Genomic DNA, 26,040 nt, shown 5'->3' with positions numbered 1-26,040 from the left:
ACAATTGCCCTTGTTTGAGAGCCAAGGCAATGGCAAAACATTTGCTATGCTTTTCAACTGTGCTCGGCACTCTGCTGACCAGCGCGTGCCGTCTAGAGCAACTGCTCTATATGAGCCCCTTTGCGTCGTGCCACCGCCGGCAGTCTGGAGGTGGGTGATCGCCTGGTCAACCATGTGGGAGGGAAGGCGACGGATCTCGTCGCTGATGGCGTCTTTCAGCTCCTGGGTCGACCCTGGATTGCCGGCGTACACACAGTCCTTGAGAAAGCCCCGCAAGAAGAAGTCTATAGAGGGCTGAGGTCGGGCGAGTGGGGAGCCCATTCACTGAAAACAAAATGACACAGAAAACGACTAAAAACGCACAAGCAGAGTGTGTTAATTAGGCTTTCTTGTGTACCCTGCATCATGCATTTTTTGACCCGTCGCAGACGTGTCAATTTACAAATGTGTTAACCCAGTCGTGTTGTGTCCTAAAACACAATATCATTGTGTTTTCAACACGTAAGGCTTGTGTGAATGAATTTGCAGAATACAAGGTAAATGTGCTACTAAATTTAACACAAATCGCAAGTGAAAGAAGGAAACACGTGGTGACTATGTACTTTGTTGCCGGGGCGCAGTTGAAGGGCTTTGGCTTTGGCTGGACAGACTGACTGCCAAAGCCGGGCCCCGAGTGGAATCGGGCGCTCGGGTGCGGTCAGGGCTGAGCACACGGCCGGCCGACCCACACGGTCAGGGCGCGGTCAGAGCTGAGCACTCGGCCGGCCGACCCATACCAGGCCGCCGACCCATACACGACCTGGCGTTGCGCCCGGTCGGCCGCTTCAGGGCCGAAAGGGGATCACGTCACGTGGACATCTCAAACAGAGCACCAAGTGACAATGCCCCCAATCGAAGGGCTACTGCAAAATGCAGTTGTTCCGACCAGGGTATATAGAACAACGTTCCGACAGCCGGGATAAATTTACAGCCACCGATTTTTTCAAATATACCTATCCTTCATAGACCGAGGAGTTTCTTCCTCCAAGCAGACGTTAATTAGCTATGCTTCAGCATGCACTTGATGTAATCAGCGCACGAAGTATGTGCAGAGGCATGGTTTGAAGTTTTTCTAGGCGGTGGGATCCCCAGTGCGGGATCCCCATTGTGGGATTTCACATGCCACGGTCCGTCTGCCGGCGGTGGCCCGAAGCAAAGGGGCTCATATAGAGCAGTTGCTCTAGACGGCACGCTCTGGTCAGCAGAGTGCCGAGCACAGTTGAAAAGCATAGCAAGTGTTTTGCCATTGCCTAGGCTCTCAAACGAGGGCAATCGTTTGTGAGTGTGATGTTTTTAAGATAAAATACGGAGAAAAGTCTGGGTACACTTTTGACGTGGACACCCTGTACATACATCTTATACGCAAGGTGCGTACTTAGATGGCTCGTGCTTTGTCCTTATCAGCATAGTGAGTAAAACTGTTATTCATATTTCATATTGCTATAACAGACAAACTTACGATCATACCAACTCGCTGGCACACACAAAGATCGGCTGAGCTGGCGAGCAATCACGTTGTCTCGGAGCCCACAGGTGCTGATCGTCGTCACGCTCAACCACTTGTGTCCCTGGCCGTCACCAGCTGACGATGGCATCACGATTATCACATTCCCAGCCGTCACCAAACATTACACCACCGAACAGTGACCCAACGCCTTTCCTCACCCGCCGGTCACCTCTGGTCACCGCCGACCCTCCCCCTCCCCAGCTGCCGCGCGAGTCGTGGCTCTTCACCCACGCCGGTCACCTCGGCCGGCAGCCAGGGGCAGGGGCAGGCCCGGAGCGTGAGAGACCACCCGCTCCCCACCGAGGGTGAAAGTTGTCATGCAGCGTCGTTGACCCTTCTCAAAGAGCTGCCCACCCCCGAACCGTGTGTCGAAGTATGCCCACCCCCGGACCATGAGTGGAAGGCATGCCTGCCCGACCAGCCCGCCCCCTATCCATGTGCAATCGTGCCTTTCGCCTGGTTTAGCGACAGCCAGTTCAGACCGGTTTTTACCCGATTAACCCGGTATGGCCCAGTATCGCAGGTAAACGTCTATCCTCGCTAGTTATCATTCCGTTGCGTGACCGTAAGCGTATGCTTGGTAACCAATTTGTCAGGTGGAATCTGCGCCTGTCTCAGCTCCATTCTATAAACAGGGCTGGACGACTCGACGTGTGTATTCAGTCCTTTTCTCATTGACAAAAAGTGTAGCAGGTTTATATATACCATATGGTATGACGTCTCCATGGCACCACAAGTTCGTTCGCAACTCGGCGGCGGCCGCACTACGAGTGCAAGAAGCTGAGCCGTCCGTTGCGCACGGCGGTGGCGATGCGCTCAGCCATGATCTCGATGCTGGTGTAGCCGGGCAGCTTCAGATAGTTGACGCACGTCATCACGGACGGCAGGAAGTCGTCCGGGTTCTCGTTGGGCTGCACGATCTTACGGACGATGGTGAGAGGGGGCGAGGGCGCCCCGAACCCTCAGACAGGGCCGAATTAGATTCATTCGTTTCACAACGTTACAGAGGACTTTTTCATGCACGATTTAATAATTATTTTAAATATATAGGTATAGTTCGTTTTTTCTAAGTTCGACCCTCACTGTAAATATCATTTTGAACATAGCACGAGAATTGCTAGCTGAATTACTTAGAAAGCTGGCTAGCGCACATTGTACTGTAGACATGAATAATACTTTCCAAATAAGTTTTAAAACACCGATGATATACCTTTCTGTTAAACGCCGTGCGATCTATTGATCAGTTCAGTTATAATTTCTGACAAGACGTCTATCCCTGTGGGGTTGTATATGAAGGCAAATACGAGCTAGCAGTCTGGAAAATAAGAGCCAGGAAGAAATAATTTTGAGCAAAATTAATCGTCTGTGAAATCAATGTGCGCCAGCCAGTTTTCTCAGTAATTCAGCTAGCAATTCTCGTGCTGTTTTCAAAGAGACGATTACAGTGAGGGTCGAACTTAAGAAAAACGAACTATAAGCAAAGCTGCTCCGGTATCCACTTAGCGTCATGAAATGACAATACTGTAATTTTAGCTGTAATCGTCGTTTCTCTAGTCGCATAAAACTAATTAAATTTGGTGACCGAGCGTCTGAGTCCAACGGAGCAGCTCCGGGAGCCGGGTCTGACACGCACGGGACGGGCACGCTCTGGGCGGTGCGGACCAGCCACGATCGGTGAGAAGAGTTGCCGTCAGCCGGTGAACCGTTATATCAGTGGACACAGCGTGACAGTGGAGCCATTTCGCCACCCGGGCGACAGGGAAATACACAGGCACAATGCTAATGGGATGAGAGGACATAAATAACACGCACGGCATGTAGAACGAATCTTTTCAAAGCCTGGTCACCTTCCTGATGAGAGCAGTAACCACATCGTCCGCCTCCAATCCGAGTGTCCCGCGAGCCCCTCAGACACAGTATATTGCTCCTCTCCGCCCCTCTCACCTGAGACCGGAAGGCGCAGCAGCCGTCGGTCTGTGTCCTTCTCCTTCCCTCTCCTCCCTCGCCCCTCCCACCTCCGACGGGCCGGCCGGCGGTCGGCGTCCGGTCGTCCATTCCTCCTGATGCCTTGCAGCAGGTGTATTGCTTCCTCCTCCAGGCCCCGCCGCAGCGTCTCGTCGTGGACGAAGATATACTTCCTGCTGCTCAACTGTGTTCTCGGTCGGGTAGTCGGCAACTCTAGGTCTGTTTTCTTTGCTGGAGCTCCGGATCATTTCCTCGGTCGGCGAAGTTATAAAAAAAAACAATGTCGCCAGTCGAACGCACAAGATTGCCGCACGGTGGTGGCCATCAATAATGCCAGTGAAGGAGCCGCCTATCTACGAAATGACAGGCAACAGGTGGTCGAACGTATCCTTTCCGCAAAAAGGTTTTGCGGGAAGAGCTGTCACGCATACAGTTTTAAAGATGGATAAAATGTTGCACACCAAAGAGGTGTACAATTTCCAGGACTACAAAACTGCGATCTCAGTGTAGTTGTTACTCGTTACTCCAGTGTAGAGTAATAACCCGAGTGCAGGACCGGCGGTATGCTTTGTGTACATATATTCTATGCTATGCTTCACGGATAAATAAGAGTTCATACATTGCGTCCTCTAACGTAAATACGCGGTAAACAACGTTTCATCTAGACAATAAATATCCTCTCACTCTGTGTGAAGGAATTTTAGGCTAACACGAATAGTCTGCTCCCCTTCTACTTCTTCGAGTCACTTGCACTGATAGAAGTTAGCATTGGTATGAAACAATCAATCATAAGCATGCTTGTATTCAAAGTACAAAAATACTTCAAATGGCAAACATGCCCATATTATGCATAAAAATAATATAAACAATATAACACCAACAGTGTATCATACCTGCATTAATCTCGTACCTATACGGTATACCATACGAGTAAATACACTTCACATATCGGGTATGACCATAGCAGGACTATAACAAGTACATACAAAATGTGTGCCCTCCAACCCTGACTAAGGAATCATTGTGCCCTGAAAACGAGCCTTGTGGAATCTCAGATTGCATTAGGCAGCCCATAGGGCAGCAGTCTTTATCACAGATATACGTGGTCAGCCAACGCTGACTAGCGCCCCACACCATCGATCACAGTGCACGGCAAGGTTCTCTGAACATAAAAGCGTGCCGTGCTCGCCATTTTGTGGATCACTGCATATACTGGAAAAACAACCGACCAGAGTCACTTGCCCGAGCTCCCACATCTGAAAGGAGCGCCACGCGTCCCCCGTCGGCTCGGCCGGCACTCTCGCTGTGCCGCTGACGACCTCACAGCTCGTCTCTCCCAGCGCTGAGCTGACTCAGTATGCGTCTGTGGAAATCCTCTCTGGAGACAGCGCGTCCATCGGCCACCAGGCGGCGCATCTGGGCGGCCTCCAGGGCGGCGCGCTCCCACTGTTCGGCCCACCACGAGGAGTCGCCGTCCGCCAGCAGCGGCGCCGGCCGCGGACACCCGTAGTGACCACTGTCGGCGGTTCTGGGGGCCGTCCCTCCGACCCGCCGCGCCTCCCAGGCCAGCTCACACGCCCGACACTGGAATGCCTCGACCAGGTTCGGCGCATCACTGACAGTATCGTCCAGAGCCGCCCACGGCCGCGACGCCAGCGTCCTCTTTAGCTCGGCGTTGTCCACCTGGCCCCGTTTGTGTCGGAGGTGCGCCGAGTAGGCCTCAGAGTCGGCGCCGAGTCGCTTCAGGTGCGCGGCGAGCGCACGCGGCGACTCGAACTCGGAAACGAGCAGCGCCGAGTCGTTGTTGGGCAGCCAGCGGCGCACGTTTGGCGCTCCGTGGTAGACGGGCACCACGCCGAGCCGCAGCGGACGCCACAGCTTCTCCGTGATGTAGTCGTCACAGACGGCATTCTCCAGAGACAGGTAGAACCGGTAGGGCGCCAGGAAGGCGTCCAAGGCGGCCGGGTCGGCCTCGCTGGGGTCGGCCAGCTCCACAGGCAGTGGGCGATTGTTGAGACAGACGCCGTACGAGTCCACGGCGATGTGCTGCATTAGTTCGGCGACAAACGCGTCCCGCTGCACGGGCGTGTCGCAGCCTGAGGCGAGGTAGACGAGCGGCGCGCGCTCAGAGGCCAGCTTCTCCTCGATGGGTACCACGCCGGCAGGAGAGGTCAGCGCCTCCAGCGACGAGAGGTACTGCAGGGTCAACGGCAGGTCACTACCTGAACGGAACGTGGCCGTGAGGTTGAACAAAGAGATACAGTCGTCGTGACAGAAAATAGGCGCATTCTTGGGCGACTCTTCATGCAGGAGGCCCCAGGGAACGCGAGCGCTGCGTGGCAGAGGCAGGTCCCACGGCTCCAGCAGAGTGCCATAGATCAGGACCCAGCTCAGTTGGGGGCTGTTGATGTGCGAGCGGGCGTCAGTGACTAAGCAGCTCTGCTCCCCACACTCCTGCACGTAGCCAGGATCGTCACTGAACGGCGTCCACCAGAGCAGGACGGGCAGATCCGCCGGGGTGTCTCGCTGAGCTCTGCTCGCTCTCATGTGTGACTGGAGCTGCAGTATTACAAAAACACTGGTGAAGAGCCTCCACAGGTTCAGCATGGTTACCTGGAGACCAAGCACAACATTGCAATCACTCGAGTGCTACATTGAATACTGTAGCATCTGTCTTGCTGAAGCATTTGAAATACTACAACAATTAAACCCTCACATGTGTAGGGGGGGGGGGGGGTCGGATGGAGCCCCCTCGTTTTTCGCGAATAACTCGCAAAAAAGCGGCCGACCGCGACGAAACCTACCAGCACCCTAGAGTTGATCAATTTTACACCGACCCTGAAAATTTCGTGACTCTGACCCAAAGGACCTTTGACCTGTGACCTATTTCTCGAGACCATGTTTACCCGGAATAGCGATTCAGCGTAGGTATGGCAGCTCACATTATCCGCGCGTTTCCAGTCTTTTTGTGATTGTAAACGTTCAAACATGTGAAATGATGTTCGTCCCAGGCATTACGGTGGGTGTCAAGGACATCTGAAGGTCAGGTCAGGCCATTGGCCTATCATGACCTCGGTTCACTCTTTCGAGTTTTACATGTATCTAGGGTAGCTTTTTCGGGCTGATTCCAAATTTAGCATCCATTTGAAAATTTACGAAGTAGTTTTAGTACCTTCGTTTTCGTAACATGTTAGACCCCGCCAGTGGTAGTTGATACCTACTATGGATAGCCGACAGGACGACTACTGGTTGACCTGACCTGACCTGACCCGACCTGGCCTAAATGCATGAAGACATCATCTGTGATCAAAACTGACACGAACTACGTGATCAGCACCCCGAAAAAAAAACCATAACGCCCTCACTTTACGAGGTTCTAGCAGGCCCCGATTTTCCCGACTTTTGTATCATTGACCTGACCTGGAAAGTCAACCAATGACCTAGGACCTTAACCCTATTCCTGGCGGGGGGGGGGCCTCAGGAGCCCCCCCTGAGGTTTTTTGGTTATTTCTCCCAAACGCGTTGAGCTAGGAAGCTCAAATTTTCTGACTTTTCCTAAAAGGCTTCTACGCAGCATGTCTGAAAATTTTGAGTTGATCTGACCTCAGGTCAGGTCACCAGAGGCGGTTTGGTGACCCTACCTCAGAAAAGTTTGCAATCACGCCAGAGCTAGAGTTTTTGACCGATCAATTTCTTCTCTTCAGGCTTTAGTTAGGGTACCAGTATGTGCAATTTGTATATCTCGGAATTTTGATATCGGTGACCTAAGGTCAGGTCAGTTTCGCGACCTCCCCATTATAAGTCAATGGGGGAAAAATCAACTCCCTGTTTTTACCACTAAAACGGGTCGGAATGGCCCCATATACCATACATGACTTCATATACGATCAACCTTCACTACCTTGAGGTCTGTTTTGCTGTTGGGCAGCTGTGAGGTCATGTGACGTCATCAAAGGTCACCAAAGGTTTTTGGCCAATAACTCCGTACAGGAACAAGATACAGACGCGTGGATGGTCTCATTGTGTTCAGCTCGTCAAGACGCATCGAATGATATACATGATGACCTCGAGATCACGTGACCTGAGGTCAACCTTTGACCTTGACCTTTCGAGGTCAACATATATATCATTCGATGCGGATTGACGAGAGGATCACGATGATGCCCTTAGTTTGTTCCTATCTTGACTAATTCGAAAGTTATTCGAGAAAAACTCTCTCCATATCTAGCGCCGCCATTTTGACTTTTTCGACCCCTGTGACGTCATCTTTGACCTGACCTGAAAATGACCTTTGTAAAAATTGTAGATCTTGTCCATGCGTATCCGATGCCGTTTACCGCTTGTCGCTATCTTGCTTCGTTCTCGAGATCTCAGGGGGGGGCCGAATCGGCCCCCCCCCCCCGCCAGTTTCTTGTCCCGGCGGAGCCCGCCAGGAATAGGGTTAAAATTGGGTATCATCGGCTTCCTCTCGTCACTTCCTCCAATCAATGTTTACCTATTCTATTCATGGATGCTAATTGCTAATTAAGCACAATGCAGTTTTTATCATTAAAAGTACCTATGAACTTTGCTCTTCCCTTACTTGAATTGAACAATAAAACTGAGAGTAGATAGGATACCTATACCACACTGAGTCAAGCACTAATGTAATGATCTAGCAAAGCATAACAAATTTAACAATTGTTCCCTGGTCAGCCATTTATTAAACATTCATTATTAACCCGCGCCCCGCTGGGCTATTCAGCCATACGCGCCCTGCTGGGGGGGGGGGGGGGCAGTTTCTGCCCCCCCCTGTCTAACTTCCGAACCGATGGTCGTAGAAAGACGGGAAAAAAACGGCAATCGAAAGCTATCAACAAGGCGGATCTTAAGAGCCGATTTTTTTGCTTAAGTAGGTCAGGTCAGGTCAGGTCAAGGTAAGGTCAAGGGTACAAAATGCAAGTTTCTACAGTATCGGTCTTGCACCGTAGTTGCCGAAGAATGGACTGAGACTGATTGCCCAAAACGTGTTCTTAGGCTACCAAGATAATATTCGTTGCATACAATATCATGCAAAGGTCAAGGTCAAGGTCAGGTCAGGTCACCAAAAACGAAATATAGAAAAGGGCATGTGCGACACACGTTTTATGGGTCATTCATTTTATTCATAGAATTCAAAAGGCACACTCAATAAGTGATATGGAAAACATCTGGATGAATTTCAGGTTGAGGCCAGGTCAAGGTCGGGTCAAGTAAGGTCAAATTTTGAAGTTGGTTGTTAAGACCTAAAAAGGTGTTTATCTGATGCAGTTTTTCACGGCGAATCGAATAGTGCTATTTGTGTTTCCGTACAAGGTCCAAAACTTTCAAATTATTTTTCAAAAAATTGTGTGTCGTGACGACTGACGTCGAATAACTCCCACATTTTTGAACTGATTCTTCTAAAAATTGGTATGTAGGTGCACATAGGCCACTTCTCTGACATTTATTCCGTTTTTTTCGATACACGCAAAACTTTGGATTTTATTATTTTCCCCAAAAGTTTTTAAAATAAAAAATTGGGCCAAAATCCAGTTTTCAAAAAAAAAATCGAGATAGCCATTTGATAGACAAGGTAGAATCACGTATAACCTTTATTGTTACGTCTTGCTTCCTTTAAAAATGAAGATGTTAGCAGCATTTGAAGTTTTGCTGTTTTTTAGGCGAAAATGGCGTGACATGACATCACTCAAACGGCATTTTCTCCAACATTTTGAGACGGATTTCGCTCAAATTTTCAGGTACCTAACGTGCTAAATTGACGTATGATAAAGTACTGAAAGTTTGACGTCGCTGACGTAACGCATTTAGAAGTTATTGGCGAAAATGGGAAGGGGGGCAGATACTGCCCCCCAGCGTGGTGCGGGTCCAGTTTAGTTCTTTCTGACCTGTTGTGACCTTAAATTTAGGATGAGTCAGTTAAGGATAATATATTGATTGTCAGCCTTATTAAAAGCGTAAAGCAAAAATGAAATAAAACGTGCATAACCACACAGAGAAATTATTACTTCTGAGAAAAAGCTGTGGTACTTCTGAGCATGGCCATGATTAGTGCTGTAAATAGAATGAACAAGTAACAACCTTATGCTCATCTCATGTTAAATGTTGTAAAATTGAATAATTGATCCTAAAATAATATATTTTGATACTGCATCTTAATCAGAGATTATATCAAAATAGATTAATTTAGTTTTAATTATAATAACTTTGCAACACATAACATGAAAAATGATAACAATGAACTTATTTCAGAGGGTGAGGTATTTAAACGTATCTAATGATTTCCATACATACACCAATTTCTAATGAAATACAGGGTGTTGGCAAAAATATGTTACAATAACAAGTTTGTGTTGATATTTAAGCAAGCTCAAAGAAGATTGAATCAAATGCCTCACTGAAATGTGTTGTCTTGGGCTTCAGCTTTTGTTGTAGACATTTAAGGAAATGTCCAAAATATAGAATGGAAAATATGGGAATTATGGACTGGGATCAGGGATGTGACAAATTTTGGAAAAGAAACTGATAAGGTGACAAAATAAAATATCATCTAGCGCAATCCTGTAAATGTTTGCAGTGGCTAATTCCTTTAGGGTGCGGGACCGGGTATAAGGTAGACTATGAACTGTATCCTGCGCAATAATGTCAATGTGGATCTTGAATTGGAATTGTTATCAATTTAGAAACAATTCTTCATTCCCGTAACCGGACAAATCTTCGTATGGCATTTCTTCGTCGCGCAATATTTCGTCCGCATTTCTTCGTCCGCAAATCTTCGTCGGCGCATTTATTCGTGTCGCATTACTTCGTCTCGCATTTCTTCGTAGGTGCAAAAATTCGTAGCGCATTTCTTCGTATCCGCATTTCTTCGTCGGCGCATTTCTTCGTCAAGCATTTTTTCGTCCACGCATTTCTTCGTCTACGCAAATCTTCGTCCGCATTTCTTCGTCCACGCAAATCTTCGTCTGCGCAAATCTTCGTCCGCAAATCTTCGTCTCCGCAAATCTTCGTCCGCAAATCTTCGTCTGCATTTTTTCGTCCACGCATTTCTTCGTCTACGCAAATCTTCGTCCGCATTTCTTCGTCCACGCAAATCTTCGTCCCCGCAAATCTTCGTCCGCAAATCTTCGTCCGCAAATCTTCGTCCGCAAATTTTTGTCCGCATTTTTCGTCCACGCATTTCTTCGTCCAATCAAATCTTCGTCCGCAAATCTTTGTCTGCGCTATCTTCGTCTCCGCAAACACTCGTCCACAAATGTGGTTCAATAAAAGCACGAAGAAATATCAGACAGTCAAGTGAATGACGAATTTGATGCATGGAATGGATGATGTCAGGTAGATGAGGTCAGTCAGGTGTTAAGCTATTGTATTTGGAGCCGACAATCGTAACATTCCATATCATTTGTGTCCCGGACATTCTTTTTTTTCGCGGTCGTTGAACGACAATATAATCTCTTGTACCCTCGCCGGCATAGGCGGCGGAACGGGGAGGGCACCGGGGCACCGTTCCCCTCTTTAATTTTGGCCTTTTAACAGTAGCCCTATGGGCGTTGCATGGAAAGCATATTGGACCAAAAGTCGGCAGTGCCGTGCCCCCCTTAATTGAAGATGTTCCGCCGCTACTGCCCGCCGGACCTATTTGTTTTCTACGGTACACGCCGGCCGAGGGGGCGGGTACGACCCCCCCCCCCCATCGCCGTTTCGCCACTGGTGGAGCTAGCGCGTCGCGGAAAAAACGAGCGTGTGCGCCGTTACGAGCCGCAGAGATTAATACCCGATTTTAAGGCCTTCTAGGTCAGGGGTCGGCATACGGCCCGCGGGCCGGATCCGGCAAGGTGGGTGACGGTTGGATCCGGCCCGCGACCATCTGACGTCCGGCCCGCGGCTGGTATCAGCGACTTACATCGTGTTCCGGCCCGCCCCCCCCCCCCACACACACACACCGCCTGGAAGGTTAAGCGAGTAGACCACGTGAAGCCGCCAAGTGCACGCAGCTGCAGCAGTCGTTGATGCTGCGCGCAAAAGCTGCTGACCAAATCTTACCGTTGCAAGTTTTGTCTAGAAGTAGAATTAGACAAAAACACCCGCAAATGGTGTTTATAAACTCATGAAGTGTGCGAAGGAAGAACTGTTGTGCCAAAGCACATTTGAGTCACTTTTATATCGGAGTCGATTTATGAAGGAACCGCGGGCCGGAACACGATGTAAGTCGCTGATACCAGCCGCGGGCCGGACGTCAGCTGGTCGCGGGCCGGATCCAACCGTCACCCACCTGGCCGGATCCGGCCCGCCGTTAGGCGGCACGGGCGGACATCGATAGCAGCGCCTCTATCGGTCACTAGGGAAAGCTGGGCTGTAGGCGACGAAATACCGGCTGAGTTGTCACACGTTGAATAGGTTTATAGCCATCCGTCTTGTGAAAAAGTTGAACTTTTGCCTTTAATATTTCTACAGGCAATTTTAGAAGTGTCTTCACATGGATTACAAAACCGTTTAGGTTATTGTATTCACTTCAATCCTTCCCTATTGTTCTTGATGATGCGGGAACTATTTCTAATTAGTGTTTCTAGCTTAGTAAAAGAACATACTGTGCAAACGATGAAAAAAGCATAAATGGAAGATTTTTAATACAATTTTCTCTAACAATTAATGGTAAATTCTCTACATATCAAGGAAAAGGTGCATGCTAACTGATAATTTAAAGTTCTTGGGGCCAGTTGTTTTCTTCTTTTCTTACGTCGCCCCAATGGCCGCGAATACACTTGTGATAACGCCTATCGCGGGCCGTATGCCGACCGCTGACCTAGAAGGCCTTAAAATCGGGTATTAATCTCTGCGGCTCGTAACGGCGCACACGCTCGTATTTTTTCCGCGACGCGCTAGCTCCACCAGTGGCGAAACGGCGATGGGGGGGGGGGGGGGTCGTACCCGCCCCCTCGGCCGGCGTGTACCGTAGAAAACAAATAGGCCCGGCGGGCAGTAGCGGGCACGGCACTGCCGACTTTTGGTCCAATATGCTTTCCATGCAACGTCCATAGGGCTACTGTTAAAAGGCCAAAATTAAAGAGGGGAACGGTGCCCCGGTGCCCTCCCCGTTCCGCCGCCTATGCCGGCGAGGGTACAAGAGATTATATTGTCATTCAACGACCGCAAAAAAAGAATGTCCGGGACACAAATGAGGAATGTTACGATTGTCGGCTCCCAAATACAATAGCTTCACCTGACTGACCTCATCTACCTGTCTTCAAAAGTTTTGATTATCCATTCCTTGCATTAAATTCGTCATTTACTTGACTGTCTGATATTTTTTCATGGTTTTATTGAACCACATTTGTGGACGAATGTTTGCGGAGACGAAGATAGCGCAGACAAAGATTTGCGGACGAAGATTTGCGGACGAAGATTTGATTGGACGAAGAAATGCGTGGACGAAAAATGCGGACGAAAATTTGCGGACGAAGATTTGCGGACGAAGATTTGCGGACGAAGATTTGCGGGGACGAAGATTTGCGTGGACGAAGAAATGCGGACGAAGATTTGCGTAGACGAAGAAATGCGTGGACGAAAAAATGCGGACGAAGATTTGCGGACGAAGATTTGCGGAGACGAAGATTTGCGGACGAAGATTTGCGCAGACGACGATTTGCGTGGACGAAGAAATGCGGACGAAGATTTGCGTAGACGAAGAAATGCGTGGACGAAAAAATGCTTGACGAAGAAATGCGCCGACGAAGAAATGCGGATACGAAGAAATGCGCTACGAATTTTTGCACCTACGAAGAAATGCGAGACGAAGTAATGCGACACGAATAAATGCGCCGACGAAGATTTGCGGACGAAGAAATGCGGACGAAGAATTGCGCGACGAAGAAATGCCATACGAAGATTTGTCCTGGAATCCTTCATTCCTAATACAGTGATCAGAGTATATGATGCTGAAAGCTCTACCTATAATTTCCTGTTTCAACATTCAAAAATTCATAAAGTTGAAATTAAAATAATGCACTACCAATAAAAAATCATATGAGCGCAATACAATGGCCACTGAACAGCTAGGCTTTCACACTAAATTGAAGTGCTACAAGTGCTATGAGGCTAAGGTCTCTTACACGAGCTCAGAACAAGAAGAGAATTGATATAAGGAAGCTCAAGCTCAACTCAAAAGGTATGAACATCACATCGATGTACTTATCATATGAACCCTCCGAAATAACTGACCAAAAAATATCAATTTCCACATGTAGGTACCGGATTTGTTGTTGTTGTTGTGGTTTAGGGCGTTTAGCGGCGGGTACCGGATTTGGATCAAGCAATAATATCAAAACTAACCAAACAAGCACACACATCGTGGCAAGGCCGTAGCATCGTGGGCCGTTTCAAGGCTATAAACGATATAAACGGACCGTTCAAACGAGCCCTGTTCAAAGAATTTATCTGCTTATGCTATCGAAATCAGAGCCGAATTGAAGTGACGTCAGCCACTCTTTAATTTACCAAAAACAACAGATATGTGATAGCTTTTTGATATTGAAAACTTTTTATCACATAAATTTAATTGATAACCTTTTTTCATAGCACTGACTTACGGATAAAAGCGCTATATATTTACAAATGCAACTTTTGAAATCCTACTCTTTTTCTAATTGGTCAGCGGGCAGCAGCGAGCAGCAGTGCAGCAGTGCAGAATGAACAAGTTTAGATCCGAAACCAATAATCGACAGCAATGGCGCAGTAAGGACAAAATATAAAAACAACAACAATCACCACGTGACCCCGATGCGGATCAAGGCAAGATTACTTTACCTTGGAACCAACTTGGAACCCACCCTGGATCAAGGCAGGAAAAGAAAAAGTAAGATGAACGTTGCAGTTGCATATTTGGTATTTTACGATGCATTTCCTGTACATATCTTTTATATTCGGGGGACCATCAAAACGTCCAAAACCGCAGCATCCAAAGTACGCAACATCCAAAACCGCAGCGTCCAAAGTACGCAACGTCCAAAATACGTCAAAAATCGGGTATATAGGGAGCATTCACAACGTCCAAAACCGAAACATCCAAAACCGCAACGTCCAAAAACGTATCATCCAAAAACGCAACATCCAAGGACGCATCATCCAAAGGACGCAACATCCAAAGGACGCAACATCCAAAGTACGCAACATCCAAAGTACGCAACATCCAAAACCGTCAGTTTAGGTTAGGTGAGGCAAGGTTAGGTTAGGTTTCCTTATCCCCGGTAGGCATAAATCAGTAGGTTAGGTTAGGTTAGGTTAGGTTAGGTTAGGTTAGGTTAGATTAGGTTAGGTTAGGTTAGGTTAGGTTAGGTTAGGTTAGGTTAGGTTAGGTTAGGTTGGGTTAGGTTAGGTTAGGTTAGGTTGGGTTTCCTTATCCCCGGTAGGCAAAAATCAGTAGGTTAGGTTAGGTTAGGTTTGGTTGGGTTAGGGATAGGCAAAAATCAGTAGGTTAGGTTAGGTTAGGTTAAGTTGGTTTTGGATGTTGCGTGCCTTGTATGTCGTGGTCTTGGACGTTGTGGTTTTGGAGGTTACGTACTTTGGATGTTTCGTCTTTGGATGTTACGTTTTTTGGATGATACGTTTTTGGACGTTGCGGTTTTGGATGTTTCGGTTTTGGACTTTGTGAATGCCCCCTATAAACCCGATTTTGGACGTATTTTGGACGTTGCGTACTTTGGACGCTGCGGTTTTGGATGTTGCGTACTTTGGACGCTGCGGTTTTGGACGCTTTGATACGGACCCGTCAGTATGATCTAAAGATATATCATATTCAGGTCATGTCATCTGTGTTACATGATATATCTTTAGATCATACTGACTGGCACTCAGTGATCCTGCAGGTAGGCACCATCAGTAGGTAACCATAACCCGCGCAGGGGGGAAGGGGGAGGGCTATTCATAGAATCTTGATTCATAGCCCCCCTCCTAACTCCGAAACAACTGGGCTGATTGTCAAAATTCAAACGGCTTCTGATAGCCCCGGTCAAAATGTCGAGCGAAACCTTTTTGTTTGTTTGTTTGTTTTGTTGGGTTAGGCCCTTTCGGTCCAATGAGACCATTTCAGAGCCGAGAGGAAGATAGGATGTAGGGGAGACATTGGTCTGGGCAGGGGCGGATCCAAGGGGGGGGGGGTCACATGGGTCATGGCCCCCCCCCTTGAGGCCCGGGGGCCTAAAGACCTGCCAGGGGCACCACCGGCCTATCAGGGGTATCACAGTCCTGACAGGGGCACCCAGGACCGCCAGGGGCACCACAGGCCTAGCAGGGACACCACGGGCCTGGTGCCCCTGGGCCCTGACAGGACTGTAACGCCCCTGACAAGCCTGAAGTGTCCCCGGTAGGCACGTGGTGCCCCTGACAGGCCTGAGGCGCCCCTGCAAGGGCGGTGGTGCCCCTGGCAGGCCTGTGGTGTCCATGGCAGGCCTGTGGTGCCCTTGCTAGGCCTCTGGTGCCCCTGACAGGCTTGCAATGCCCCTGGAAGGACTGTGGTGCCCCTGGGCCCTGACAAGCCTGAGGTGCCCCTGACAGGCCAGTGGTGCCCGTGCTAGGCCTGTGGTGCCCCTGGCAGGCCTCGGGTGCCCCTGACAGGCTTGCGGTGCCCTTGGAAGGACTGTGGTGTCCCTGGGCCCTGACAAGCCTGAGGTGCCCCCGACAGGCCCGTGGTGCCCTTGTTAGGCCTGTGGTGCCCCTGGCAGGCCTCTGGTGCCCTTGCTAGGCCGCTGGTGCCCCTGGCAGGCCTCTGGTGCCCTTGCTAGGCTGCTGGTACCCCTGCGCCCGGAGAGGACTGGTGCCCCTGAAAAGTCTGAAGTGCCCCTCGGCAGGCCCGTGGTGCCCCTGACAGGCCAAGGTGCCCTTGCGAGGCCGGTGGTGCCCCTGGCAGACCTCTGGTGCCCCTGGCAGGTCTGTGGTGCCCCTGGCAGGTCTGTGGCGCCCCTGGCAGACCTGTGTTGACTGGTGCCCCTGCTAGGTCGCTGGTGCCCCTCACAGACCTGTGGTGCCCCTGGGCCTTGACAAGCCTGAGATGCCTGGCTATGACAGGCTCGTGGTGCCCCTGATAGACCAGTGGTGCCCTTGCTAGGCCTGTAGTGCCCCTGGCAGGCCTCTGGTGCCCCTGCTACCCCTGCGCCCGGAGATGACTATGGTGCCCCTGAAAAGCCTGAAGTGCCTCTCGACAGGCCCGTGGTGCCCCTGGCCCCTGACAGGCCCAAGTTACCCCTGCGGGGTCGGTGGTGCTCCTGGCAGACCTCTGGTGCCCCTTGCAGGTCTGTGGTGCCCCTGGCAGGCCTGTGTTGACTGGTGCCCCTGCTAGGCCGCTGGTGCCCCTCACAGGCCTGCGGTGCCCCTGGAAGGACTGTGGTGCCCCTGCCCCTAGGGGTGCTCATGGGCCCAACAGGTCCGTTGTGCCCCTGACAGGCCTGTCGTGTATACTTGCTAGACCTGTGGTGCCCCTACTTCCTGGCAGGCCTGTGGTGCCCCTGGCGGGCCTGTGGCGCCCCTACAAGGCCGTAGGTGCCCCTGAAAGGTTTGTGGTGTCCCTGGAAGAACTTTGGTGCCCCTGACAAGCCTGAAGTGTCAAGGACAGACCCTTTAGACGCCAGGGTCAAGTTCGTCGGACTGACAACGATTTGCTTACCTGATAACGTTCCTGGTAAGTACTCACTACTCAGCGTCCACAACATATATACACATAGCATCTATGCACATAGCACATTCATATATACTTGCTTACAATTGGTAAATGTGGTTGTGGCTAAGAGTTAAGATACTGACTAAAAATAAAAAATAAAAAGAAAAAAACTGAAAATGGGGGCACCACCAAAATGAAGTGGACAAAATCCGTTGAGTTTTTAATTTTGGGTATAGGTAGGGGCACCACTTCGATTCATGACCCTCCCCTTGGAGTTTTCCTGGATCCGCCCCTGGGTCTGGGCACTGGGCAGGCACCCTAGTGAGTCACCGGGACTGAGCCCGTCCAGAGGACAGGCCACCCAGCCCCAAGGCACTCACTAGTCACTGCACCCGGCTACGGGGTGCGCTCCCTCGGAGCAGCGGTGCCGCTCCCGGGGAGCAGCCCGCATGAGATAAAGTTGCCTGCCCAGCCCGGAGGGGGTTGCGGTGTGGAGGAGAAGGATTTCTGTATCCTGAGGATAGAAGCACGGAACGGTGAGCGAAACCTACCCCGCATTCGATGTCTCTTGGACGTCGAAGATTCTATGTCGTCCGGCCAATCACGTTCCGTAACCGCAGCCGAGCCCCCGCTGACCTTGAACGGGATTGGCCCGACGGCGTAGAGTCTTTGGGTCTGTTCCAGTCGCACTTCCTAACGCCTCTAAACTCCTCCAAGAGCAAGATAGAGGAGGTTGGAGCAGGGCCCTCCTTGGCTTTGTAGGGGCTAGAGCTGCCACTGGAACAGGGAAGCAATCTTGGAGGAGTTTAGAGGTGTTAGGAAGTGCGACTGGAACAGACCCTTTGTCGTCCAAGAGACATCGAACGCGGGGCTAATTTCATTGACCTCGAGGTCACCGATGACGTCATAGGTCAGGTCCGCCCTAGAATGTCAAACCCATGACCAATCACCAAGGACCTTAAAATCGGGTATCATCGGCTTCCTCTCGTCACTCACGGGCAACACTCTTGTTTTTCCACAAGCTCTAGCTTGATCAGGGGCCGAACGGCAGGGGGGTCCAAGTTCCAACCGACACCTCCCAACCCGCGAAGGCTGCGCCAAGCACCGACCCGGAGCGGGCTAACTGGTCGACAAAGGCAATTTGAAGTGTTTTCAAAGCAATATAAAGGCACGGGTCGGGAACATACAGTATCAGTATCACATTATCAGTATCAATATCACATTAGTCAGTATCACAGGAGTACCCAACGTCAACGCACACCCGGTTAGAGGAGCTGTGTGACCAGGAGAGGCGGAACGGGAAGGGCACCGGGGCACCGTGCCTCCCTTTGATTATGGCATTTTAACATTAGCCCTATGGGCGCTGCATGGAAAGAATGTGACCAAAAGTCGGCAGTGCCCCCCCCCCCTTTAATTAAAGGTGTTTCGCCGCTTCTGGTCGGGTGGGCTACCATTTCTGTTTTTTTTTAGTTTGAAAAAAATTATCGTTTCAGGGCTGTGACGAAAAATAAGTGGCCTAAATCCAATAAGAAAACAGGATTTGGGGCCGGGGGTACCCTAGGTTTGGTTCCTTGCATGAGTTGCCCCCACCCGCCAAACGCAATCTGGATCCGCTAGTGGATTTCATACTTCATAGGCTATATGTAGTTTCTGCCTTCTTCCAGAGTCCGATGAAGGTCGAATGCGATTTTCGCATCTTCGGCATTGTGCACGCCGTTGTTTTTGGCACGCCTTATGATATATTTTTATGCACATAATGGGAACGTTTAACCCTTGCCGGCCGGCCGGGAGGGGAGGAGGGGGTTCCACATCCCGATTGGGATCTTTGGCGATATCTCAGAACGGGTCTGACCTTCACAGTAAACTTCAATTAATTTCCTACAGGTAACCAAAATTTGGAGCGCCACTTTTAGCTAGAGCGCAGCGAAAACGTGGGGCGTTTGACGCCCCTCCCCCCCCCCCTTAGCAACTCGCGGCCAGGTCGTTCAAGGTCGGGCCTTGGCCACTCGGTCACGCCAACTGCCAGAGCTGAAAAAAGAACATGCTGGCTACAGGTACTTTCATACACCCTCTGAACGATTGCTATGAACATGACCTTGTGCGGGCTGGGCATAACCTTGTACTTGCCACTTGGGGTACTTGGGACTCAGTTTTCAGAACAGCCGCCGGCAATTCAGCTAAAGCACACTTTTCGACTACTCAGAACAGGCTGCGCTGCGAAGTGCGAAATACTGCGCCGTGGCCTCAAAAACGTTCATTCTCGCATCAAGCACACAAGTTAGCTTGAAATTTATTGATCCGACATTGGTGACAGAATTGTGGAGCGTCGTTGCTTCGAATTCAGTAGTAATCACTAATCGTTTAGACTGTCACTTGAATATTTCTCTTTTCTGCGGAATAAATACATTCACAAATCATAGGACTGTCATCTATCCATGGTAGCCACCATAACCGCCGCCGTGTCCTCCTCCGTAACCGCCGTGTCCTCCTCCGTAACCGCCGCCGTGTCCTCCTCCGTAACCGCCGTGTCCTCCTCCGTAACCGCCGCCGTGTCCTCCATAACCACCGCCGTGTCCTCCTCCGTAGCCGCCGTGTCCTCCTCCGTAACCGCCGTGTCCTCCTCCGTAACCGCCGCCATGTCCTCCTCCGTAACCACCGCCGTGTCCTCCTCCGTAACCGCCGCCGTAACCACCACCGTGTCCTCCGCCGTGTCCTCCGTAGCCACCTCCGTAACCGCCGTGTCCTCCTCCGTAGCCGCCTCCAGGCGCAGCCAGGGCAGCGGCCACGAGGGCGCAGAGCAGCACGGTCAGAGTGAAGCTCCTCATGGCGTGGGCTGGAGTGGTGTCTGGTGGCGAGCCACGGTGTTGTTGATTGACCTACCGCTGTGGCCGACATTATATATAGGAGTCAGCTGACCATGTGACGTCACAGGTCGTGCGCCGACACGGCATGGAGCCGCGGGGGAAAAGCCCATGGTGTCGAGACTAGGGGCGTGCCCACCACGCCCAGTAGTGAAGGACAGAAGGGCAACTCAGACTCATGCAGCCTTAACTGTGGAAACAGCTTAGTTACATTGCCTGAAATGAGATACAATCTTATATCATGGCACTGTTGAACAAGGCTACGTATTACACAAATTGCATCGAAAATAACTGGTACCTAATGGCTACCGGTTAAATTTATTGTGAACATCGCGAATTGATTGCCCGAAAACAGCCGACCTCCGGTCGACATTAGCATGCCGATGCCGAGATGCCGACGTTAGGCCGACAGTAGTAGTTTGGAGCAACTTTGTACATATTTTGAATACAAAACCTTTTTATGAAAGTTGAAACATGCATTTTGTATTACTTTAACGGTCAAGACAGCGGCCGGCGTCGGCCGGACGTCATCTCGGCTCAACCTCGGCAAACGATCTTGGTCCGACGTCGGCCCGACGTCGGCTGGACCTCGGCTGGACGTCGGTATATGCGGACGTACCCGACGTCCAGCGGACGCCGTGCCAAGGTTGGACCGACGTCAGGCCGACGTCGGCATGCCGATGCCGAGATGCCGACGTCACCCCGATGTTTGTCGACGCCGGGCCGACGTCGGCATGTTTACTGGGACACTTAACCCGCGCACCGACGGGGGTCTGCGCCAACTTAGTACCGACGGGGGGGGGCGGATGACCGCCCCCCCCTGAGATCTCGAGAACGAAGCAAGATAGCGACAAGCGGTAAACGGCATCGGATACGCACGGTCAAGATCTACAACTTTTACTAAGGTCATTTTCAGGTCAGGTCAAAGATGACGTCACAGGGGTCGAAAAAGTCAAAATGGCGGCGCTAAATATAGAGAGAGTTTTTCTCGAATAACTTTCGAATTAGTCAAGATAGGAACAAACTAAGGGCAGCATCGTGATCCTCTCGTCAATCCGCATCGAATGATATATATGTTGACCTCGAAAGGTCAAGGTCAAAGGTTGACCTCAGGTCACGTGACCTCGAGGTCATCATGTATATCATTCGATGCGTCTTGACGAGCTGAACACAATGAGACCATCCACGCGTCTGTATCTTGTTCCTGTACGGAGTTATTGGCCAAAAACCTTTGGTGACCTTTGATGACGTCACATGACCTCACAGCTGCCCAACAGCAAAACAGACCTCAAGGTAGTGAAGGTTGATCGTATATGAAGTCATGTATGGTATATGGGGCCATTCCGACCCGTTTTAGTGGTAAAAACAGGGAGTTGATTTTTCCCCCATTGACTTATAATGGGGAGGTCGCGAAATTGACCTGACCTTAGGTCACCGATATCAAAATTCCGAGATATACAAATTGTAGCTACTAATGACCTTATAACATCCTGCGACTTTCAAAGGCCTCCGACATCTACTGTAGCTCTGGCACGGTGACAAAGTTGCAAAAAAGTGACTTGAGGTTGGGTCATTCAAAGTGACCTGGTGACCTGACCTTGAAAGGTAGGAGGTTCAAACTTGCACACCATGTGTAAAATTGATAAGGGAATAGTCATACCAAATTTCGCGGCGCTACGCGCCGCGGTTTTCCCGCTATTCGCGAAAAACCTCAGGGGGAGGCGGATATCCGCCCCCCCCCGTCGGTGCGCGGGTTAACCCTCGCCGGCCGGGGGTGGGGGGGGGGGGTGGGGGCCGGGTGCCGCCCCTCCCCCATGTTTTTTCGCGATAGCTCCGAACACGCTGGCGATAGAGAGCTGAAACATGGCATACTTGACCTTCGATTCAAGCCGGATCTTTTGACACCAACCGCATTTTCGGGTCAAGTTAGGTCAGTGACCTATGACGTCATAAGTGAACCTCTGCACGGTCTGTAGATGTCGCAACTTCGCAACTCCCTCACTGCCAGAGGAGCTTTCACAGAGAAATGAAGCTTACATGATCTAGTATCCATTACGAGTCTCACAACTTGTACATCTCGGATTTTTCCTTAACCCTCGCCCATGTAGGGGGGGGGGGGGTTGGTGCACCCCCCCTGAGGTTTTTCGGAAATAGTGCAAAAGCGCCGCCAAATTTTGGGTACCTTATGGGGCAAACCTTGCGCATCTTTTGATAAAAAAAAAAATTGACCGGGTCATGTCAGGTTACGGAGTTATGACGTCACAAAGGGAACAGCCTCCGGCCGGATTTTCACAAACTGAGTGCCAACGCCCGAGGTTTCCTGCCGGTGGTACGGAGATCGGTTGATGGATCGTGATGAAACTTCCCATGCATGTTGGGGCAAGTATTGGCTATCATATGGTATAAGAAACTTGACCGGGTCAGGTCAGGTCACGGAGCTATGACGTCACAAGAGGAACAGCGTCCGGTACTATTTTTGAAAAGCGCCCGAACCACTATTTTGCTAATTCTTGTCACCTCAATGGGAATATGCAGCAATATTAGCTTCTATAGGGAGCAAATGAACCTCCCAAATCCAAAAATACAATCAGATTTCAAAAATTTAAATTTTGATTTTTCGAATTTCTGCCGCCGACTGTGACCTTGCCGACTTCCGGCGCTCCCAACGCGCCATTTTTAGAGCTAGGGAAACGAAATACATACCAAACGATAGAGAATTGATCAAGGAACACGATAGTGAAGGTTTCAAGTCGATATCTCCCACCGTTTTGCCGTAATCGCCGCCGAAAGTTGAAAAAAAGTCTTTTTTTTCCGAAAATTTGACCTTTGACCGGTCAAAAGTAGGTCAAATGTTGACCTAGGACCAAAAAATATACCACCAATCGCGAGATCTCGGCGAGAGCAATCCGTTGGTCTTTTCCGCTAAGCTCTACGACGCTCCGTTTTCAAACGCCAAGGGGGGGGGGGGGTCGCACCAACCCCCCCCCCCCTGCATGGGCGAAGGTGGCAGATCGCCGTTTACGGGCGAGGGTTAAGGTCATATGAGGTCAGGTCATTTTCGTGACCTCACCATTATAAGTCAATGGGGAAAATGAAAACTGCTATTCTGGCCCCGGGAACGATCTCTAACTACCTCAAGCACACAAAACCGTGATTTGATGCACTCCTTGCAAGGTTAGATGCGTCAGTTTTGCAATGCTGACCTTGCGTGACGTCATTTATGACGTCATCAAGGTCATATTAGTTTTTCGTCAATAACTCCGGATCAAATTGAGCTAGCGAGTCGGGAAAGCCACAAATGGACTCAGGAAGACCTGCTGAATCGAATGATATGCGACATGACCTCCTTCTACCAACTTCGTGACCTGGGGGCGCTGACCTGACCGTGACCTGAGATCAACACCCGAAGTTAACCTCACCCGAACAAAAAGTAGGTATATCATTCGACGCACGTGAGCGAGCCGAACACGATGGTGCCAAAATCGCGGCTCTGCGGCCGTTTTTTTGCGAAGTTATGCACCAAAAATTGAACCGTACCTTGTGGCACTTGACCTGTCCTCAGAGGTCACCGGTTGACCTAGGACCTTAACACGCACCCCGCTAAAGGGGGGGGGGGGCAGAATCTGCCTCCATCCCGTTTTTCGCCAATAACTTCTAAACGCGTTACGCCAGCGACGTCAAACTTTTAGTACCTTATCATACATTAATTTGACACGTTCCCTGAAACTTTGAGCGAAATATGTCGATTTTTTTAAAGAAAATGACGTTTAAGTGACGTCATGTTGCGCCATTTTCGCCTCAAAAACGGCAAAACTTCAAACACCGCTAACATCTTCATTTTCAAAGGAATCAAGACGTAACAAAAAGAGGTTATACGTGATTCTACTTTGTCTATCAAATGGCTATCTCGGTTTTTTGAAAATAATGGATTTTGGCCCAATTTTTTTCTTAAAAAAACTTGCTTTTTTGGGAAAATAATTATAAAATCCAAAATTTTGAGCGTATCGAAAAATTCCGGAATATATGTCAGAGAATTGGTCTATGTGCACCTACATACCAACTTTTAGAAGAATCCGTTCAGAAATGTGGGAGTTATTCAAAATTTTATGACGTCACGACACACATAATTTAAAAAAATGATTTTGTTGGACGTTCTTGACCTCGTATGGAAACAAAATAGCACCATTCGATTCGCCGTGAGGAACTGCATCAGATAGACACCTTTTTAGGTCTTAACAACCAACTTCAAAATTTGACCTCAGTTGACCTGACCTTGACCTGAAATTCATCCAGATGTGGTCAATATCACTGATTGAGTGTGCCTATTGAATTCTATGAATAAAATGACCCATAAAACATGTGTCGCACGTGCCCTTTTCTATATTTCGTTTTTGGTGACCTGACCTGACCTTGACCTTGGCCTTGCATGATATTGTATGCAACAAAAGTTGTCTTGGTAGCCTAAGAACACGTTTTGGGCAACCAGTCTCAGTCTGTTCTTCGACAATTACGGTGCAAGGCCAATACCTACTGTAGAAACTTGAATTTTGTACCCTTGACCTGACCTTGACCTGATCTCGAACCCACTCAAGCAAAAAAAAAAAAAATCGGCTCTTAAAGGGACTATCCCACCTTTAACATGGGGTTTGAGTTGAGATAGCCAAGTTTGCGGCGAGGTTCAGAAACCACTATCTATCTAGGTTGCAACCCCCGCGGCCTCTTGGTGTTGAAGAAATTCGTTCCCTTCATTTGAAAATGGGCCTTGTACAAGGCCCTATCTTCAACATGGAGCGACCGTTAGTGTGACGTCACCTCGTTTAGTCATTCTGATTTAAATGGGTTTGTTCGTTGAAAAATCGCTTAAAACTTGGTCTGAACTTTGTTGTGGTGCCTACAGAGTAAAAAGAATCAGCTTTATGACAGTAATGTGGCCTGGGGAAGGAGGTAATTTTGGGCTGTGACGTCACATATTTGTAAGTTTGTGTTTGGAATATGGGAAGCCTAAGATGTTTAATGAAAAATAAATGCCAGAACCGTGTTCCTGGTCATCCAATCTATAAAGTCGGGCACAATTTAACTGGTTTTAACAACATTTTAGAAGGTGGGATAGTCCCTTTAAGATCCGCCTTGTTGAGAGCTTTCGATTGCCGTTTTTTCCCCGTCTTTCTACGACCAACGGTTGGGAAGTTAGACAGGGGGCTGAATCTGCCCCCCCCCCCCCCCAACAGGGTGCGTATGGCTGAATAGCACAGCGGGGCGCGGGTTAAAATCGGGTATCACTCTCTGCGTCTCGTAACGGCGTACACGCTCGTTTTTCCGCGACGCGCTATGCTCCACCATGGGGGCGAAACGGCGAGGGGGGGGGGGGGTGTCGTACCTGCCCCCTCGGCCGGCGCGTATTTAGAAAACCAACAGGTCCGACGAGGGTTAATTGTGATTTCATAGGTTATAGTTCCTGCCTTCTTGCAGAGTCCGATGAAGGTCGAATGAGATTTTCGCATCTTCGGCATTGTGCACGCCGTTGTTTTTGGCACGCCTTATGATGTATTTGTATGCACATGTTGTGAACGTTTAACCCTCGCCGGCCGGCCGGGAGGGGAGGAGGGGGTTCCACATCCCGATTGGGCTCTTTGGCGATAGCTCGGAACGGGTCTGACCTTCACAATAAACCAATTAATTTCCTACAGGTAACCAAAATTTGGAGCGCCACTTTTAGCTAGAGCGCGGCGAAAACGTGGGGCGTTTGACGCCCCCCCCCCCTTAGCAACTCGCGGGTCCCAGGTCGTTCAAGGTCGGGCCACCAGCTCACGCGGACGCCAACTGCCAGAGCTGAAAAAAGAACATGCTGGCTACAGGTACTTACACCATCTGAGCGATTGCTATGAACATGACCTTGTTCGGACTGGTCATAACCTTGTACCTACTTGCCACTTGGGGTACTTGGGACTCAGTTTTCAGCACAGCCGTCGGCAATTCAGCTAAAGCACACCTTTTGACTACTC

The 26,040-nt window shown here is 49.9% G+C and overlaps 1 protein-coding gene across 4 annotated transcripts; it reads right to left on the bottom strand.

The window, feature by feature from the left end:
* Positions 1-4,297: 4,297 nt before the first annotated feature.
* Positions 4,298-13,897, bottom strand: LOC122375212 (alpha-(1,3)-fucosyltransferase 10-like). Of its 4 annotated transcripts, none has more exons than XM_043354473.1 (2): positions 13,874-13,897; positions 4,298-6,124 (listed from the first exon to the last, which is right to left on the bottom strand). In XM_043354473.1, the coding sequence occupies exons 1-2, from the start codon at positions 13,892-13,894 to the stop codon at positions 4,832-4,834; spliced, it is 1,314 nt and encodes a 437-aa protein (XP_043210408.1). In that variant the 5' UTR covers positions 13,895-13,897; the 3' UTR covers positions 4,298-4,831. The 4 variants fall into 4 exon arrangements, with proteins under 4 accessions (XP_043210408.1, XP_043210409.1, XP_043210410.1 ...); XM_043354474.1 differs by lacking the exon at positions 13,874-13,897 and adding an exon at positions 10,133-10,155; XM_043354475.1 differs by lacking the exon at positions 13,874-13,897 and adding an exon at positions 9,824-9,894.
* Between the last annotated feature and the right edge of the window lie 12,143 nt (positions 13,898-26,040).

The sequence above is a fragment of the Amphibalanus amphitrite genome, unplaced genomic scaffold, assembly GCF_019059575.1.
Source record: "Amphibalanus amphitrite isolate SeventyFive unplaced genomic scaffold, NRLGWU_Aamphi_draft 001796F_arrow, whole genome shotgun sequence".
Classification (NCBI taxonomy): domain Eukaryota; kingdom Metazoa; phylum Arthropoda; class Thecostraca; order Balanomorpha; family Balanidae; genus Amphibalanus; species Amphibalanus amphitrite.
Note: the sequence above shows the minus strand (reverse complement) of the source record. Positions and strands in the feature narration are given on the sequence as shown.

Excerpts from the sequence above, each read along its gene's own strand:
- LOC122375212 (XM_043354473.1), bottom strand. The coding sequence starts at position 13,894 with ATGCTACGGCCTTGCCACGAT. Across the intron at positions 6,125-13,873 it reads TGCTACGGCCTTGCCACGAT|GTAACCATGCTGAACCTGTG; the intron begins GTGTGTGCTTGT and ends CTTGGTCTCCAG.